The 18,442-nt window shown below is 37.4% G+C and overlaps 1 protein-coding gene across 6 annotated transcripts in view; it reads left to right on the top strand.

The window, feature by feature from the left end:
• Positions 1-18,442, top strand: part of USP3 (ubiquitin specific peptidase 3) — a 174,366-nt gene that overhangs the window by 111,558 nt on the left and 44,366 nt on the right. For 2 of the 6 annotated variants that reach the window (XM_039468716.2, XM_010350589.3), the window contains exons 2-4: positions 3,657-3,802; positions 7,751-7,811; positions 11,942-12,073. In XM_039468716.2, coding sequence (XP_039324650.1) covers positions 3,778-3,802; positions 7,751-7,811; positions 11,942-12,073 — 218 coding nt within the window. In that variant the 5' untranslated portion in view covers positions 3,657-3,777. Of the gene's footprint in view, positions 1-1,556; positions 3,803-7,750; positions 7,812-8,953; positions 9,048-11,941; positions 12,074-18,442 lie in introns of those variants that run through there. The other 4 variants (XM_074393504.1, XM_074393506.1, XM_074393505.1 and 1 more) reach the window with 3 other exon arrangements.

Here is an 18,442-nt window from a genome sequence, read left to right as displayed (position 1 = left end):
TGTCCTCTCCACTATTTGGACCTCTGCTTGGTTTCCCAAGCTCTGCATTGCTCACCCCTTTGACACTGAGTACCTCCTGTTGCTCTTTATGAGAACCCTCCTGTGGCCCCGTTCCCTGGGAGCCTACCACCCACTCTCGGCTGCACTTGGGCTGCTTTTGCATGCTGGCACTTGACTCTTGCAGTTTGTCGTCGTCTTTTCTGGATTACATTTTGGCTCAGTTCCTGCTGTCTTTTTGTGACTTCACCAACTCCTCCCCCTAATAATTTCAGGGGACTCAAGTTAGAAGAGACTTCTGAACTTTTGGTATAGAATAGGCTTGTGAACATGCGGCTGAGAGGATTTATGGTGTACAGAAGATGATATGTCTTGCTCTTAAGCATATAAAAATATTTCCTTTGGAAGGTAACTTAGGTCCTTCTGGATATACTTTTACTTATATACGTTCTGGAATGTTTATAGAATTTTTATGATGATACTGCCCTATCCTCCAGTTTTAAGAGGAATAACACTTTTACTGTTGGTACTTTCATGGTGTATGTGTGCTTTAATAACTGCTGCAAAATTTGAAAATTTTCATTGTAATATTACAAATCTATAGAGTTGTGACCTTGGATTTTGATTTAATTTTCCACTTATGCTTAAAAATTTAGAATAAGCTCATTTTCTTAGGAAACCTTTATAATATTAGTATCTTTAAATTTAAAACACTTTAATTTTTATCATAAAATAAATAATGCTTTTTGAAAAACTTTAAACGGTATAGTGGCTTCTATCCACATCTCATTCCTTTTACATAACTGGTAACAGCTACTTCCAGACTTTAAAAAATGTATATGAGGTATGTAATACATATAAAGACTCAGAGACACATAGCATGTTATCTTTTTAAAACAAAAGTTTTAGTCTCCTGGACGACTGCTTTGCTACAATCTGTGCCTTGAAACACTCTATGAGTTTAATTTTCAGCTCTATCACTTGCTAATTTAGCAAGTTATATTACTGCTCTGTGCCTTACTTTCCTCATCTGTAAAACAGGCCAAATAATGGGGATTGTAGAGGATTAAATAGCACCTGTATATAGCACACTGTATGTACTATGTAAGTGTTAACTAAATGAAAATGAACTTGCTTAAAAAACACAGATGTTTCCTTATGGGTTGCTAATATTTTTAGAGTGTTGCACTTTAAAAATTGTGTAGAGTGGTGGTTTCTGAGTTTCACTCTTGTAGCAGCACGTTTGTCTTAAAAACAAATCTTGAACAGCGATTCCACGCACTTCCCACACCCTTGTTGCAGTGAGTTGCTGTTACTGATGGGCAATTTGGTAGGAATGTGTTTGCATCTCTGGGATAATGGGAGGCAGGAAAAAAACTCAAAACCACTGGTTTAGAAAATTACCCTATATTAGCAGTTAATCTTTTTGTTAAGCCTTTTAAGAGACTTAGGCAGAAAGTAAAATTGGAAGGATTTTATTTATGGGAGAGGATGATATGATTGTTTCATCTACCTTTTGCCAGTACTTAAGTTCTTTAAATTATTTTGTTTTGAGGCAGGATCTTTGTCTGTCACCCAGGCTGGAGTGCAGTGGTGTGATCTCGGCTCATTGCAGCCTTGACTTCCTGTGCTCAAGGGATTCTCCGCCTCAGCCTCCGGAGTAGCTGGGACCACAGGTGTGCCCCACCATGCCCGCCTAATTATTTTTATTTTTAGTAGAGATGTGGTTTCCCTGTGTTGCCCAGGCTGGTCTCAAACTCCTAGGCTCAAGCAATCCTCCCACCTGGGCCTCCCAAAGTGCTGGGATTACAGGTGTGAACCACTGCACCCGGCATTTTCTTTTAACAATTTTATAAACAGAGGGAACATGGTCATCACCTGCTCTTCATTTTGCACTAAAGAAATAGGACACAGAACGGTAGTGATGTTCTCTCTTCTGAAGCTGGTAATGGCAGACCCAGAACTAGAATCCCAGTCACCTGATCCTCACCTTTCTGACATCTTGAGACGATAAGGAGCCTCTTCTTCTAACGGAAACAACTGGTGAATAATGGATGCACTATAAACGGCTTACCTGTCAGTGCTGTCTGCTTAAGCTATTCTGTGTAGAGACAGTGATGAAGTTGTGTCGTGAGCAGTCGTGTATGATGTTTTGTCCAAAAATTTAGAATTCCAAACTTGTTGGTAGGCCTCGAATATCAAATATCCTCTATTATGAGATTGTATCCATACTAAGATGATGTGGAAGATCAGTGGCTTGGTATAAATAACATTATATTCAACGTGGATGTGCTTTTGTTGTAAGAACTCCTTGTCTCATGAACATTACCTGAAAAGAATCATGTGTAACTAGGCTTCTTTAGACACAGAACTTCCTGGGTTTCTACTCCAGTCTCTTTTGATAAAGGACCATCCTGCTCTTCCTTTCAGAAGTATAGCACAGGCTAAATCACTGTTGGCTTCTAGATCACTTAGATGCCTTTGTGTGCCTTTGGTTCTCATCTGGTTTTCAGGAGAATTAAAGGTTTAGGTGGTTTTAGGAGGAATATTTGAGTCCAAGGCACGTTTTAGAGGCTGGGGCTCTTCCTACCCTCTTCATGGCCCAGCATATGTGATAGCTTCTACTTTCTCATGAATGGCTCTAGCTCAGGAGAGGATAGAGCTTCTTCATCTCCTCCAAACAAGGGGGCCCTCTTGCCAACTTGAAGAATTTGTGGCTGAGGTGAGAACAGGGACAGAGATTCTGAAGCCATAGCTGAAGAGGAAGCAGTGAAAGGAGCCTAGTTAGTGCCAGCCTCTGGGCTGAGAGATGAGGCACTGTGGTCAGGAGTGGAAGAATCCAAGCAAACTGGAGAAATTTGCTGGAGGACAAGATATCTTGGTTTGAGGAAATTTTACAATCTGAGTAAAAGATGAGTTTCATTTGAGAGACTCCAAATCACGCTGCTGTGGCCAAGTCTAACAGTGTAAGAAATAAATTACATGGCTTCCTTTTCTATGACATCACCTTGAAGTGTAATTGGCTGTATTAAAAACCCTTATAAATTTCCAGATTGAACTTTTTGAGCTTTCACAAGTGTCTATCCTTATCACCCTTTCTCTCAAGTACCAGCATTTAAGATTAAAAAAAAAAAGAAAAAACTTTGGTTTAATATTTTTGTGTTTTGCTGAACAGATACTATATTTAGAGCCTAAAAATATTTTTATTGACTGGTTTTATTGTGTGAGCTATGTTTAAGTATGTGTGTGTATATCAGTATTTCAGGTATATTATGTTTCATTTAGGGCTTTACAGACAATCCTGGAAACGTTTAATACTCTTTCCATGGGAAATGTGTTTATCATATAGATAAACTTTTGAATCTCATCTATCTGTAAATTGAAAGTTTATAATAAGATAGTCCCCCTAAAGATGATTAAAATAAGTGGTTTTCGGATTATCTGTAGTATTCTTTTATTTGTACAGTTCTGTTCTATTCTTAACAATATTGGGGAGTTTAATTTAAAGCCAGTGTTTTTCATTCTATTTTATATTTGTCCTGGGTACATTAAAGGTTCTTAATTTGGATGAAGCATGTATACACAGAGTGAATATTCCCCAAAGCAGTGCCATTTATTGGCTTCAGAATCATAATACCCTATCCTCTGTATCTTTCTAGGCTTCAAATGTTTATCTGGTGTGACTGTATTATGCCCTCAGAGAGTACTGCCCAGGGTGTCCTAAAACTCTAGGCTCCAGTGATTCTTCTGCCTCAGCCTCCCAAGTTGCTGGGATTACAGATGCAGTCATTGCCACACTTGGCAGGTAGTAAAGTGTTTTGTTTTGTTTTGTTTTGTTTTGTTTTGTTTTGTTTGAGATACATTAAAAGGCACAGTCCACAGTTACTTGTTTCCAGTGATTTTGAAAGTCAGTACTTTATTTCCTTTTACTTTCTCGCATCCTTAACGTATCTGTCTGTCCCATTGATGCACAAGTCTCATAAAATTAACCATCTTAAAGTGAACTAAATTCAGTGGCATTTAGTATATCCACAGTTGTTATGCAACTACCATCTCTGCCTAGTTCCAAAACATTTTTATAACTCCAAGATAAACTCTTTATCAGTTTAGCAGTTACTTCCCATTCTCTTGACCCCCTCAGCCTTAGAGATTTTTTTGTTTTTTAAAATTTGTAATTTGTTTTGTAAAATTTGTAAGAAATTAAAAAAATTAACAAATCCTTGTGAGATAATTGATATTATAAGACTAGCTTTATGGCCAGGTGCAGTGGCTTATGCCTGTAATCCCAGCACTTTGAGAAGCCGAGGCGGGTGGATCACAAAGTCAGGGGATTGAGACCATCCTAGCTAACACGGTGAAACCCTGTCTCTACTAAAAATACCCCCCCCCCAAAAAAAATTAACCGGTCATGGTGGCATGCGCCTATAGGCCCAGCTACTTGGAAGGCTGAGAGAGGAGAATCTCTTGAACCCAGGAGGTGGAGGTTACAGTGAGCTGAGATCGCGCCACTGCACTCCAGCCTGGGTGACAGAGCAAGACACAGTCTCAAAAAAAAAGAAAAAAAAAAAGTCTAGCTTTATAATACACTATTCTAAATGCAGTAACAAGATATGTGTTCATGTATCTTAAGTGGGGAAAAGGAGATCACTAAGTTGTGTGTACTGTGGGTAGGTTTACAATCCTAAAGTGAGGAAGAAAGGAACACTTGGTACGAAACATACTCAAAGCAGAGTCACAGGGATTCTCCTCTAGATTCCTTTATCCTTGTACAAAGGAGGAACAAAATCCTCCATAATTAAAAAAATATCTCTGGGTAGTTAAAAACTTGGGCCTAGCTAGGCCAGGTACAGAGGCTCATACCTATAATCTGGGCACTTTGGGAGGCTGAGGCATGGAGGATTGCTTGAGCTAAGGGTTCAAGACCAGTCTGGGCCACATAATGAGACCCTGTCTCTACCAAAAAAGAAAAACAGAAAATTAGCCAGGCATGGTGACGGATGCCTGTAGTCCCTGCTACTCTGGAGGCGGAGGTTGAAGGATCAATTGAGCCTCTGAAGTGGAGGTTGCAGTGAGCTGTGATGCCACTGCACTCCAGCCTGGGCAACAGAGTGAGAGACCCTTTCTCAAAAGAAAACAAAACTATCACCTTGGACCTAAACTTACTATTGTAACATAATTATTTCAGAATAATGTTAAACTATAACAATTTTTTTCTCCCAGATTTGCAGTCCATCTGTCCGTCCATCCATCCGTCCGTCTTTTTTTTTTTTTTTTTTTTTTTTTTTTTTGAGGCACGGTTTGCTCTGTCACCCAAACTAGAGTGCAGTAGTGCAATCATGGCTCACTGCAGCTCACCTACCTGGGCTCAATTGATCCTCCCACCTCAGCCTCCCGAGTGGCTGGGACTATAGGCAAGTACCACCACATCTAGCCAATTTTTGTATTTTTTTGTAGAGATGGGGTTTCACCATTTTACCCAGGCTGGTCTTGAACTCCTGGACTCAAGCAATCTGCCTGCCTCATCCTCCCAAAGTATTGGGACTGCAGGCATGCACCCATGCACCTGTTTCTTAATATTTACTAAGAGAAAAAAGCTTTCCTGGAGAAACAAAATACTAATATTCATAATATCTCAGTCCTCCAAATCATACCTCAAACAGTGAATAGCTGTTCAAGTAAGCCTTGTACTAGTTTACTTTTTATTTTGTAAAATAAATGTTATTGAGCTTTCTCTTCAAACTGTAGAAACATCATATTCTCATTGCTGTAAGGCAGACATCATAAGGGAGTACAAATAAAAAGCCAGCAGTCTCCCTCACAGTAGTCTTCCAAATACCTGCCTAAAATAGTTGTTTTAACAGTTTGGTAGGTATTCTTCCACACCTTTCTGTCATGCAGTTTACATATACATGTAACAGAATTAGACCCAGTTTAGTAAAAAATGCCTTCATTGCCTTCCAGGATGACCCTGATAGTGAATGCAAATATGTGAATGCACTAAGAAAAAGGAAGACCTTTGGCAACTAGAAGGGGATTTCACCACTCAAAGCTTTTACATTCAAAACTAAAGTTCCGCACTGGCCAACCTGTAGAGCAGGCGTCCCCAAACTTTTTACACAGGAGGCCAGTTCACTGTCCCTCAGACCGTTGGAGGGCCACCACATACTGTGCTCCTCTCACTGACCACCAATGAAAGAGGTGCCCCTTCATGAAGTGCGGCGGGGGCCGGATAAATGGCCTCAGGGGGCCGCAGTTTGGGGACGCCTGCTGTAGAGTCTCTCAGGTGGTATATCACTGTGTTTTCCTTTTCTCACCTCCTGTCCCCTCTTCATACAAATACGGGATGAACATAGTCAAAGATTTATTTAACTCAATGAGGGAACCAGTAGGCTGGCTCCAAGAGTAGTTGGGAACTGAGTGTGTATAGACAGTGAAGAAAAAAGCATTGAAATAAAATTGCTAAGCTAGATACGAAATTGGTTAATATCCTACAGGGGAGAATAGTATAGCTGTAACCTTTGGGGTCTGCTGGACAACGTACCTGTAACTTCATAGAATTTGGGTTCTAGTCAATAAGTCAATATAGTGCCACAGGACAGTGGCACTATAATTAACTGTCTTTGGGAGGAGCTGTTAAACAGTGTTTCAGTACACGTTGAAAGGGCTTACAGTTCTCCATTCACCTTATTTCCAGTTTTGGTTATTTATTTATTTTTAACAGTGAGAAAGGCCTGTTGTGTTATGGGATGAGGCATGACAAATGTGGGTAGAGACCAGATCTTGGAAGAGACTGATATCCTAAACTAACAGATTTAAACTTTCTCTTCCACAGATGTTTATTGAGCATCTGCAACATTCCAGGTGGTTGTTATGATCCTGTGTGGTTGGGCTGCAGTGCCCCTCCCATGCCTCTAGGAGGCTGACTAGCGGTTCTCTAGGGGTTGTATCAGGCAGTCACCTGGGAAGCTACTTTTCACAAAATATACATATTCTTTTTACTTCTTTCCCCACCTCAACATAGATATCTTTGAGTAGAACATAGGTGTTTTCAAAAAGCTTTCCAGGTGATTTTGATATCCCTCCCTTTTGAATATCATTGTTACTTACATAGGACTTACTAAAAAATGAATGAGTAGACAGCAAGCAAAATTTTAATCGATATTTCATTTCCATACCCCTTCTTGCCTGCCCCATCACTATAATACAAAAACTAAAATAATTAATGTCCTGATTATACCATCAGCAAGAATTAGGTGCCGTTATATATTTTATGCAACTAAGAATTACTTTGGGAAAACTAGGCTTAGACTTCCTAATTATAACCTTCCGTCATGCCTCTTAGTAAATAAACTGAAAGAGTTGTCATTTATAGTGGTGTATGACCTACATGGCAAAGACGTGTGATTAAAAGACTTTAAGAAAATGTTTTTAATGGGAAAATAGGCTGTCGTTAACTTGTCGAAGACTATGGCAAAAGGGAATAAGTAATAGAAGAGACAAGTGTATATGTGTTTAATGTGGTTAAGCTGTTTGAGTCAGCAATTAAAATGAGCCCCTGTTGTGGACATGTATTTAATTTTTTTCAATATAACTTAAATAGGCGGCCATTTTGTGCAAATGCATTCACATAGAACGGATTTGCAACTTCACTCCTACATAGCCATGTAATTTTAAACTTAATCACAGGAAAATGGGGAAAAATTGGGAAATAACATGATACAATTGGTATATTGTGTATTTTTCTTTTTATTAGTGTGCCGGTCCAACAAAAGCCCTTGGGTCTGTTTGACTTGTTCAAGTGTCCACTGCGGAAGGTAGGTGACATACTTATTACTTCACTGCCCTGTTTGCTTTTTAAAATTTGTGTTTAAGCCTTATGTCGGAGTTTTTTTGATTTGGATTTAGTACCATTGTTAATCACAATGCATAATGCTCTGTAGGATTTCCTTCTCCAATTGAATCCCTTTGTTCCGTAATACGACGGGGGAAAACATCTAAGGGAGAAAAACTCTTCATACTGATACTCAGAAGAATAAGTTTGATGACCAAGACAATCTGCTAGTAATGTTTGAGTGGAAAGATGAGCTAAGGGAATTCTTGAAGTACAATTTACCTAATGGTTGTTTTTTAAACCTTGTATTAGGGTAAAATTTAAGCACATACAAACATAGAGATAGTATATATAATTGAACTGCATGTTACATTCACGCAGCATCAACAATTATCAACACGTGGCCAATCTTTTTCACCTATTACCTACCCCATCCCCACCTCTGACTTTTGAATCGAATCCCAGGTATGATATCATTCTTCTGGGAAAGAAAAAAATGCTGAAAATATTTACAGATAAAGGAATTCCTTTTGAAAATGATCTCATTGTGGAGTTTTCATTATTAATTCCTGCCTAAGATATACCAAATGTTTCATTGTTCCATTAAAACACTACTTTTTATGGACAACATCTTCTACCTCACCCCACCCTGTTTAAACCTGACTGTTTCTTCCCAGCTCTTGGCCTCAAAATAATGTTATTTAAATAGTAACTCTCCTAGCACAAACTCAAGTAAATATTGTCTGGGTTTTTTTTTTTTTTTTTGCCTCATAGCAGCACATTTATTTCTACTGCTCTTCCAGCTTAGAAAATCTACTTCGAATTTGCTTTAGAAATTAATAGCTGAGCAGTAAGGAAATGAGAAATAATGCTGAGTCCCATAGACTGACATCTATATTGTATTTACCTGGAATATATTTCCCCTTCGTTATTTTTAAATCCTCCTTGCATAAAGAGAGCATCTTTCTTTGTTCAGTCAAGTTTTGACTTTTCACATTTTGAATCTTGGAACTGAGTATTTTTTCCATGTGCACTTAAGAGTACTTTTGGAAAATGTTAACTGCATTTCTTAATTGTGGCTGTTGTGGTTTTGAAATCTCTAGGATTTGGGGAACCTGAAAATACTTTGTACAGATAACTTTTTTTAAAAAAAGAAGAAAAGTAGAAGCACTTAAATTCTGCACTTGAAGAGACAGATTCCTCTCCTAGATTTTGAGAGGTGAGAATTATAATCCAATAAAATTTATGTAGTTCTGTTCTCCAGATGTCTCATAGTGCTCTACAACCTAAATCTTGATGGTCATGTGCCAGTCAAAAGACCTGACAAACTCAAAGGTTAGAGATTAACGTTCTTAAAGCAAACAACAAACTAAAGTAGGTTTTGGAAAAATAAATTGAAAAATTTCTTGACTCTGCAGGTGGACTGTTTCCAATTGCAAACAAGCTTAAATTTAGAAGTTTGACATAGTTTTGGAGAAATGTGATTAAGTAGATTAAACAGAAAATTCAGAGTAGCCTGAATTTGGATCTCCATTTTATGAAGCTGATTGGTTATTATTCTTTTATCATGTGATCCCAGGTGTCAATTGCCAAATTTATTGATTTTTTGGGGGTAATTTTAGACTGCTTATCTTTAGGGAACTCATAAAGTGAATATTCTTCCCACTAGGAAATATAGTTTACCAGTAGCATATATAAGTTCTGTTGGTCTTCATGACCTCATCCCATTTAAGTTATTTTTCAAATTTTTGTGATTGTTGTTAGAAATTTGTGACATGTAGTAAAATTTTTCCTTTTGTGCTGTAGACCAAAATGTCTAGTTAAAATCCAAAACTAGATGAGGGAAATATTTAATTTTGTATTAGCTAGTGTATACAAAACTGTGAACCTCTTTGACTAATAATGTATTTGGGCATTAGGCAAAACATTGCTAATCTTAATATCATCAGTAATCATACTTCTTACTTTATCTCTGATATGTACTGGAACTATTTAAACATCTAGTACATTTGGAAACTACAGTGTTGTAGTTAAATGAACTATGTGTATTATGTAAAGATGTTGAGTTCTCAAAAATTTGCAGGTGGTAATGTACTTGTTCAGTATTATTACTATAGCAATTAATTACTGTTATTTTTCATGGTCGAGTACTATATATGTGTGTGTGTGTATGTGTGTGTGTGTGTATATATATATATATATATATATATGCACTAAGAATAGGCAGTTAAGATGATTAGGTATTGAACCTATGTGATGTCTTAGAGTTTACCTTTTATTTATATTTATTTACTTATTTATTTTTTGGACAAAGTCTTGCTCTGTTGCGTAGGTTGGAGTGCAGTGGGGTGATCTCAGCTCACTGCAACTTCACTGGAAGCCTCCTGGGTTCAAGTGATTCCTGTGCCTCGGCCTCTAAGGAGCAGAATTATAGGCATACGCCACCACACCTGGCTAATTTTTGTATTTTTAGTAGAGACAGGGTTTTGCCATGTTAGCCAGGCTGGTCTTGAACTCCTAACCTCAAGTGATCTGCCTGCCTTCACCTCCCAAAGTACTGAGATTACACGCATGAGCCACTGTGCCTGGCCTTACCTTTTGTTAAATAGTGTTTCTTGACCTATACAGTTACATGTTATCTTGAAATATGTGCTAAATGTGCCCGCTTCCTAAGCAATTGTTTGGATTCTGACTAAGTAGTAGTTAAGCATGGAAATAAGAATGCTAATAAAATAATTGCTAACATTCATCTGTTATGAACTATGGATTATCTAATCACCTAACAACCCGTGAAACACAAAGTACTTTTATGTACATTTTATAAATGAGAAAACAAGCACAGAGAGGTTAAATAATTCATCTAAGCTGTCATGACCAGGATGTGATAAATCCTGCTTTTGAACCCAGGTAGTCTAGTTTTCAAGCGTATCCTCTTAATCATTAGTTGACTCTAAAATTCATTATAATACAGTTTTGTGGACAGAGAACTCAGGTATATGCAAAAGTGTAAAGTACAGTGAAAAAAATGGGGAAAGAACGTGATCACATTCCGAATTGAGGTTAATAGTGCTTTGAATGTGCCCGTTTTCCTGGGTAGAGGGACTAGGTTTGAAATTGATCTTTCCCACTTAACCATAACTATCCTACTTTCCCCAAGGTAAGTGTGCAGTTGAGGTGCCTCATGATGAAAATGTCGTCCAGCTCTGCATCTGTTTATTTTGGAACCATTTAAACAACATTTATTTTGACTGAGTTTTCAAGTAGGCCTTGCCTTCTATAAATTGTCTGCTTTCTAGGAACTGGGAAGTGTTTCATCTTAAGGGTCTTCACACTGGTGGTCAGTGACAGAATTGTGCAGTCTCTAGATGAAGGTGTAGATGAATTTTGACATACACCATGTGCATATGGAGCCTTAATTTCAGTTTCACTGTGCTTGCTGTAATACAATGATTTATTAAATCTGAGTTGGAATATGTTACAGAATTTTTAGGAACATAATAAACTTTTGATTATCTTTGTCCATGTAGAGAAATAGCAGTTTTTATAAGTTTAAGGTGATTTGTGTTTTGTTTGGATTATATCTAAACAAACATTTTTCCATGAGTGGAACAGATTACTTAGGCATTCAAATAAAAGACTGGAAGCCATATTGATGAGAGACGAACATTGTCCTGTTTTTCTCACTCTCACACTTTCTGTTAAGTAGCAACATGAGCAGAGCCTACAACCCTGTGGGAAGTTGCTGAGTAATTTTGTTGTCTTTGATAATAGCCCGAGTTGGGAGTTAATGGTCTGAGAGGAAAAAAAAAAAAAAAAAGCTGTAGTGAAAGCAGCAGCAAAGGAGTTTATAAATAATATCTATGGTACTGAAACTGATTTGCATAAATTATGCCTTTCCTTGCCTGGGCCTACTCTTGTATATAATTAAAAGTTTAGTATTTGTTGCAAAAAAAGGAGCGTATTTTAAGTATTCAATTTAATAAGTCACTACATGATTGACTGCTGTTATAGGATTTCTTTATTATTTTTATTTGATTAATATTTAATTTTATTATCTCTTACTCTAATTTGCAAAGCAATATTTAAAGTAAATTTTCATTTGGTTTTTGTAAGGTATGTGAATGGCCATGCAAAAAAACATTATGAAGATGCGCAAGTACCCTTAACCAACCATAAGAAATCAGAAAAGCAGGATAGAGCTCAGCACACAGTATGTATGGATTGCAGTAGCTACAGTACATACTGGTAAGTTAACATTTTCTGGAAATAGTATTTCTTCATATGTGTGTGCAAGTGTGCTCTCCTCCCTTCCCCAGTCTCTAAGTCAGTTACTATTGCCATTACCTCCTTTAAGTCCTGTCAGGATTCATGGGGAACTGGAGCCATCAGGAACGCCTATCTTTATTCATTCAGATTGCACTTTGCATTATTCCTTTCAACTTCTGGTCCTCCTCTTTCCCAGCTCCTGTTCCTCATCTATCTTAGCTTCAGGGAAATATATCTATTTATTTATTGTTGTTTATTATAATTTCTTTTTATTGTGTTATTTTAGATTGAAGAATAATGTGGTAACCCATGTTCAAAAGAACTGAACAAACCCATGTTCCTACTGTCCCCTGTCCAGTTAACATTTTTGTCATATACTCTTAAAAATTTTGACTGTTTTATTTAAAAAAAAAAATTGTTCTGACAGTCTCCCTTCTCCCAGTGTAGTTCCATCTCCTCTTCTACTTCCCCAAAGGTGAATGTCAAGAATTGGGTATGTAGCTTTACAGGCTTATTATTATTATTGTTTTTTGAGACAGCATTTTGTTCCTGTTGCCCAGGCTGGAGTGCAGTGGTGCAATCTCAGCTCACTGCAACCTCTGCCTCCCGGGTTCAAGCGATTCTCCTGCCTCAGCTTCCCGAGTAGCTGGGATTATAGGCATGCACCACCACGCCTGGCTAATTTTTGTATTTTCAGTAGAGACAGGGTTTCTCCCTGTTGGTCAGGTTGGTCTCGAACTCCCAATCTCAGGTGATCCACCCGCCTTGGTCTCCCAAAGTGCTGGGATTACAGGCATGAGCCACCGTGCCTGGTGCTTTTATTTTTTTTTAAGTATCTCATCCTTTAAAAAGAGGTTGGCAACAGGTCCTGTTCTCTCTTTGTAATGTAATATTCATGTCTATTTCATATAAATGACAATAAAGTAGTTATCTGTTTTTGGGACTACTCAGAACTAGGTTATTTAGATTGTGAGTGATGCTTAGTGATGCATATCCATTTGGTTATGCTCAAAGTATATTTTGCAGTTTTAACTTTGGTATGAAGCAGATTTCTTTCTGTGACTAGTAAATTATGAATAATTCTTGTTTTAATCAGTTTGCCCTTGATTCAAAAGGTTGTTGACGTTAAAGGAGGTGGGTGGGGATAAGCCATTTAAAGAATCACTTTGGAGATATTTTTTATTGCCAGACAGCCCTTGAATGTTACCTGAAGGCATTACTGGGTAGAGATGTGGGTTTAGATAAGTCCAGATAACACTTTTAATTAACTTTCTACTGAAGTGGTGTGAGGATCCTTTCTACATTGCCTTTAGTCAATAACTGTATCATAGGAAAGTGCGCATCAAAAGGAAGAAGAAAGAATCAGTGGTTTGCCAGGTCTTTTACATTTTTACAGGTTCCATACCACTAAATTTTGGCTACTGAATAGACATCTTAAGGGTTAAACATTCAGATCACTAATGTTTTTAGTGATCCTTTGTGTGGAAGGTGTCCAGACCTGCAGAGAGAGAAGCTAGAGGCAGGTGAACATTTCAGTAAAACTGAAAATCTTCCCAAGATTTTCACATAAGAATTAGTGCTCAGTTTATTGTTATTTGCTGTTAGGAAACACTCCTACCAAAGTTAAGCATTAGCCAGGCAGTTAAAGTGTTTGCATTCCCCTTTCCCTCAGGGTTTAACTTACATGCTAGAGTGTTGTGGCTGCCTAATTTGCAGAACTGTGTTTCTGTGTGTTTATATTTCTGCTTTAGACAACAGATTAACATCATGCTTGAAGTATCTGTCGCACATTGTCATGAGTCACATCAACCTATAGTACCAGATATTGAGAACATTTGTTCTTGATTTTCAGTTAGCAGTGTGAATGAATTGCTTAATGGGGTACTTTGGAAATACAGTTAAATCACTGTATGCTATAACAAGTTGCTGTTTTCTTGATAAGATTCTGAGGGAACTAACTCTTTAAGAAAATTTTAAGAATTACCTTGATGGCATGGAATTATATTCAAGGCCCTTAAAAATGTAGATTATATATTTTAATGTCTTTATATTGCATTTTAGGGGCATATTTTATTGACTAGAAATGGGAATTGAATTGGTTTTATATAGCTATAGCCTACGAAAGTATATGTTGTTTCATGGCGGAAGCTGGAATTAAATGGAAAATCTTCTACCTTGGGGAGTATACGCTGTGATGGAGTCTTCTTGGCCAATTGCCAGGCTTTTGTGTGAAGTTGTACAGAGCTGCAAGTGTGTGGACACCCAGAGCTGCTGCATTCAGGAAGAGAGCTGCAGCTGGTCGCATTATCGTCTCATTTGTGGGTTTTAGAACAAAATGGCCGGGAATCATCCTGTAGCATTACACTGATGGCCTAAAAGGAATCTGTGATATTTGTAAATTGGTGAAGATGTAGTTTAAATTAACATTCCTTCCACACCTCACTGTGATGAAGAAACAAACAGAGATTTTCTATTTCTGTGTGGCGTGCGTGTGTGTGTGTGTGTGTGTGTGTGTGTATGTTGTTTTCCAGTGCCCTTTAGTAGTAATTTTACTTCAATTGCTTGTACACTAATTTATTGTAGTTAGAGTGAATGATTAATTTCAGAGGTACAACATCGGTGCATTAGGTTTAACATGTTTGATGATAAGTATCTTGACTAAAGTCAAAGCCTTTTCTGCAGTATGCTCTGTGCCTTAGAGAAGTCATATTCTGAGGCTTGCATTTCTTCTTTCCCTACTTTCCCCGTGCCAAGTGTCCCTCCCCTGTCCTGTGTTTGGAATCCTTTATGAAGTTATCACTGAACTCTTCTCTTCCTTTCAGCTCCAGTTGTAGCTGGATGTAATCTTTCCTGCACTCAAAGCTCTTGGAATACTTGTAATTTCCTGCTGCATGTTATTTGTAAATGTCCTTGGGGACTGCAGACGCCATATCTCAGACCTTTATATTCTTCCCTAGTATGCAGTGTCTGGTGCAGAGTAGGCAACGTATGTTTGAAAGACTGAATTGTGTTAGCTGTCTTTCAGAAACGGGGAAGGTTACACCAAATCTATAATACTGTGTCCTCTGATCATCTTGAAAGACTAAAGAGCCACAGAACATTTTTCCTGCAGAAGACTTAAATCACTATATAGGTGAACTACTTCCCTTCCCTCTACCTTGTTGTCAGCAGGGGTCCAGAGAGGATGCATGCATTAACCTGGCAGAACAGTGTCAATCAGGTTACTGTTTCCTAAGAGAGAAAGCAGTGCCGAAAGGAATGATTCTTACTTGACACAAACTCACTTCTTAAGGAGATAAACAGATTAACATGAAAGTGAATGGTAAATTAAAATTTTGATGAAAATAAAAATCTTCCCAAGATTTCACGTGAGAGCTAGTATTTAGTGTACTGTTTGTTAAGTAATATTTCATTCACTTCCATCCCGATTTCCCTACCCTAACCAATACAAATGGGATTGTATGTGGTATACACTATTGTGATTGAGAAGAAACAAAGATTAAAATTAGGAACTGTGATTTTTTTATGGAGGTAGACCTTTGGAGAGTAGATTTAAAATAGTAAGCCAATAATTTTTTGACATCTGACGTAGTCTTGTCAACTTTGATATCCTTATCAATAATAGCTGAATTTTTAAGAATGAAGAATTATGAAAGGAATATTTAAAGTATATTCTTTCAGGGCAGGCAATGTTTTAAAGCATCCTTTCAAGTGAAAAAATATGAAATGTGAATCATTTGTCTAGAAAAGAGGCTTTCATTTCAAATTTTAAGCACTTGTAATAAACAGCAATTTTCATTAAAATGAATAGAAATAAAGCTTTATTTGTGAGTTTAAACAGATAATGAATTATTTTGCACAGCAATTGTGATTAGAAATTTAAAAAGGAAAAAATTTTTAACTATTCTTTTTTTTTTTTTTTTTTGAGGCGGAGTTTCGCCCTTGTTACCCAGGCTGGAGTGCAATGGCGCGATCTCGGCTCACCGCAGCCTCCGCCTCCTGGGTTCAGGCAGTTCTCCTGCCTCAGCCTCCTGAGTAGCTGGGATTACAGGCACGCACCACCATGCCCAGCTAATTTTTTGTATTTTTAGTAGAGACGGGGTTTCACCATGTTGACCAGGATGGTCTCGATCTCTTGACCTTGTGATCCACCCGCCTCGGCCTCCCAAAGTACTGGGATTACAGGCGTGAGCCACCGCGCCCGGCCTTAACTGTTTTTATAAACTATTTGGACACAAATTTTCAGTGTAAAAAATTAGACAACAGGGAGGATTTTGTTTATTTAAAGATAGTATTTTGGGCTGGGCATGGTTAGTATTTTGGGCTGAGATTGTACCACTGTACTCTAGCCTGGGCAACAGAATGAGACTCCATCTCAAAAAAAAAAAAAAAGTGAAATTTAAAAAGAAACTTTGTAATAGAAGTAGTGTAAGCACATAAAAGTTTCTTCCTTAAGATGCTGGTACTTGTCTGCTTTTATCAAAAGATAAGGGTTTGCTCTGCAGGTATTCTAATTTTTCTTAATTGGCTTATTTGATGGCAGTGGATCAGAATTTAGAGGCAGGTGGATCACCGGAGGTCAGGAGTTTAAGACCAGCCCGGCCAACATGGTGAAACCTTGTCTCTACTACAAGTGCAAAAAACATTAGCTGGGTGTGGTGGCGGTCACCTGTAATCCCAGCTACTTGGGCAACTGAGGCAGGAGACTCGCTTGAACCCGGGAGGTGGAGGTTGCGGTTGCGGTGAGCTGAGATTGCTCTCTGGCACTCCAGCCTAGGCAACAAGAGTGAAATTCTGTTTCGAAAAAAAAGGAAAGAAAGAAATAGATGAAGTCACTAGAATATCAGCTTCCTTTTATTTTAGTATTGGTGTCGTTTATAATAAACCTAGAGGTCAGATTTGCCTGTAAATATCAAAATGTCATGGAAGTGAATGAAAAGGAGCTTGAAACTTAATGAAGGATCTGTCACTTTTTGAGGGGTGTTTCTTGCATAAGAGGTTTTATTTATTTATATATTTTATGGTTTACTGTATAAAGATAGCTTTGTAGCCAGTAAATTAAAAGGACTTGTTTCTTTACTGTTGCATAAAGAAAGGTTTCATTTGTATGATGATTCCTTCTTGTTTCAGATGAGTAAAGGATGGTTTGGTTTGGGAATATTAGTTCTTCAAGGACATGATGTGGAAATCTTACAACTTGGATAACTTCAATAGCACTAACAACAGCAATTGAAAAAAAAAGCTTAGAATTTAAAGCTGAGAAAGAGGTAGAGATTTTTCTCTGTCTTGGGTATTACATATGTGTTATTCAGTGTGATAGCAATTGAGCAATTAAATGTGGCAAGTGTGAAGAATTCAGTGTTTTTTGTTCTAATAAATACACAGTTAAATACCCCATGTGGCTCGTAGCTACTATTGGACAGTGCAGCCTCAAACTACTAACATTGAACGTTAAGTATATTAATGTTATAAGCTTTCAAAATCTTAAGCTAGAAATCTAACCGAAACTCCAAAAAGAAAATTAGCCAGTTTTACACATTTAAATACCATAGTTGCAAATAACTATAACTTAAAGTAAATCTAACCCAGTACGATCTCAAAAAGAAAAATTGTACCAAGTAGAGTTAATTTTACCTGAGTTCTATGAATATATTCATTATTAAAGGAAACCCCAGATTATTGTCTCATTAGAAGCAAAATATACATTTATAAATAAAGAGCCATTTGTTATTTTAGAAAACTAATAAAATTGAAATAAAAGGAAACTTAAGCTATTATAGTTTGTCAAAAACCAGAAGGCAAACATCATATTCTAAATAATGAAATGCTAAAGCCATTTCTATTTTATCAGAAACAAGACTAACACTTCCTGTCATCATTTACATGATCGTCACTAAATTATTAAGGATTGTTTTGGTAGTTCTAGCCATTGCAGTAAGACAATAAGTCAAATAATTGGCATAAATACTGGAAGCAAAAAATTATTTCTACTTTCAAGTTACGTGATAGAATGGCTGGAAAGCCCGGGGGATTCTAGTAGAAAACAGCAGCGAAGATTAAGAAGACATACTGGAAAGCTGATGTCTGAGAAACATACACAAACTAATAGGTTTCTCTTTATTAGTAGTCATCAGTTGAAAATGGAAATGACCAAGCAGAAATACTCAACAGAATGACAAAACTATTGGTTACACCTAGGAGTAAATGTGTTAAAGAAAGGTACAAAGTGAAGGCAATGACCCTTATTAAGAAAACTTGATACTATAATAAGTAGTCCTTTTCTCCTTCAGTATTTACTTTCAAAATGTTTACTTGGGACAGAGCCTGGTTTACATCATGGTCCTCAAA

Source organism: Saimiri boliviensis, chromosome 2 (assembly GCF_048565385.1).
Source record: "Saimiri boliviensis isolate mSaiBol1 chromosome 2, mSaiBol1.pri, whole genome shotgun sequence".
Classification (NCBI taxonomy): Eukaryota; Metazoa; Chordata; class Mammalia; order Primates; family Cebidae; genus Saimiri; species Saimiri boliviensis.
Note: the sequence above shows the minus strand (reverse complement) of the source record. Positions and strands in the feature narration are given on the sequence as shown.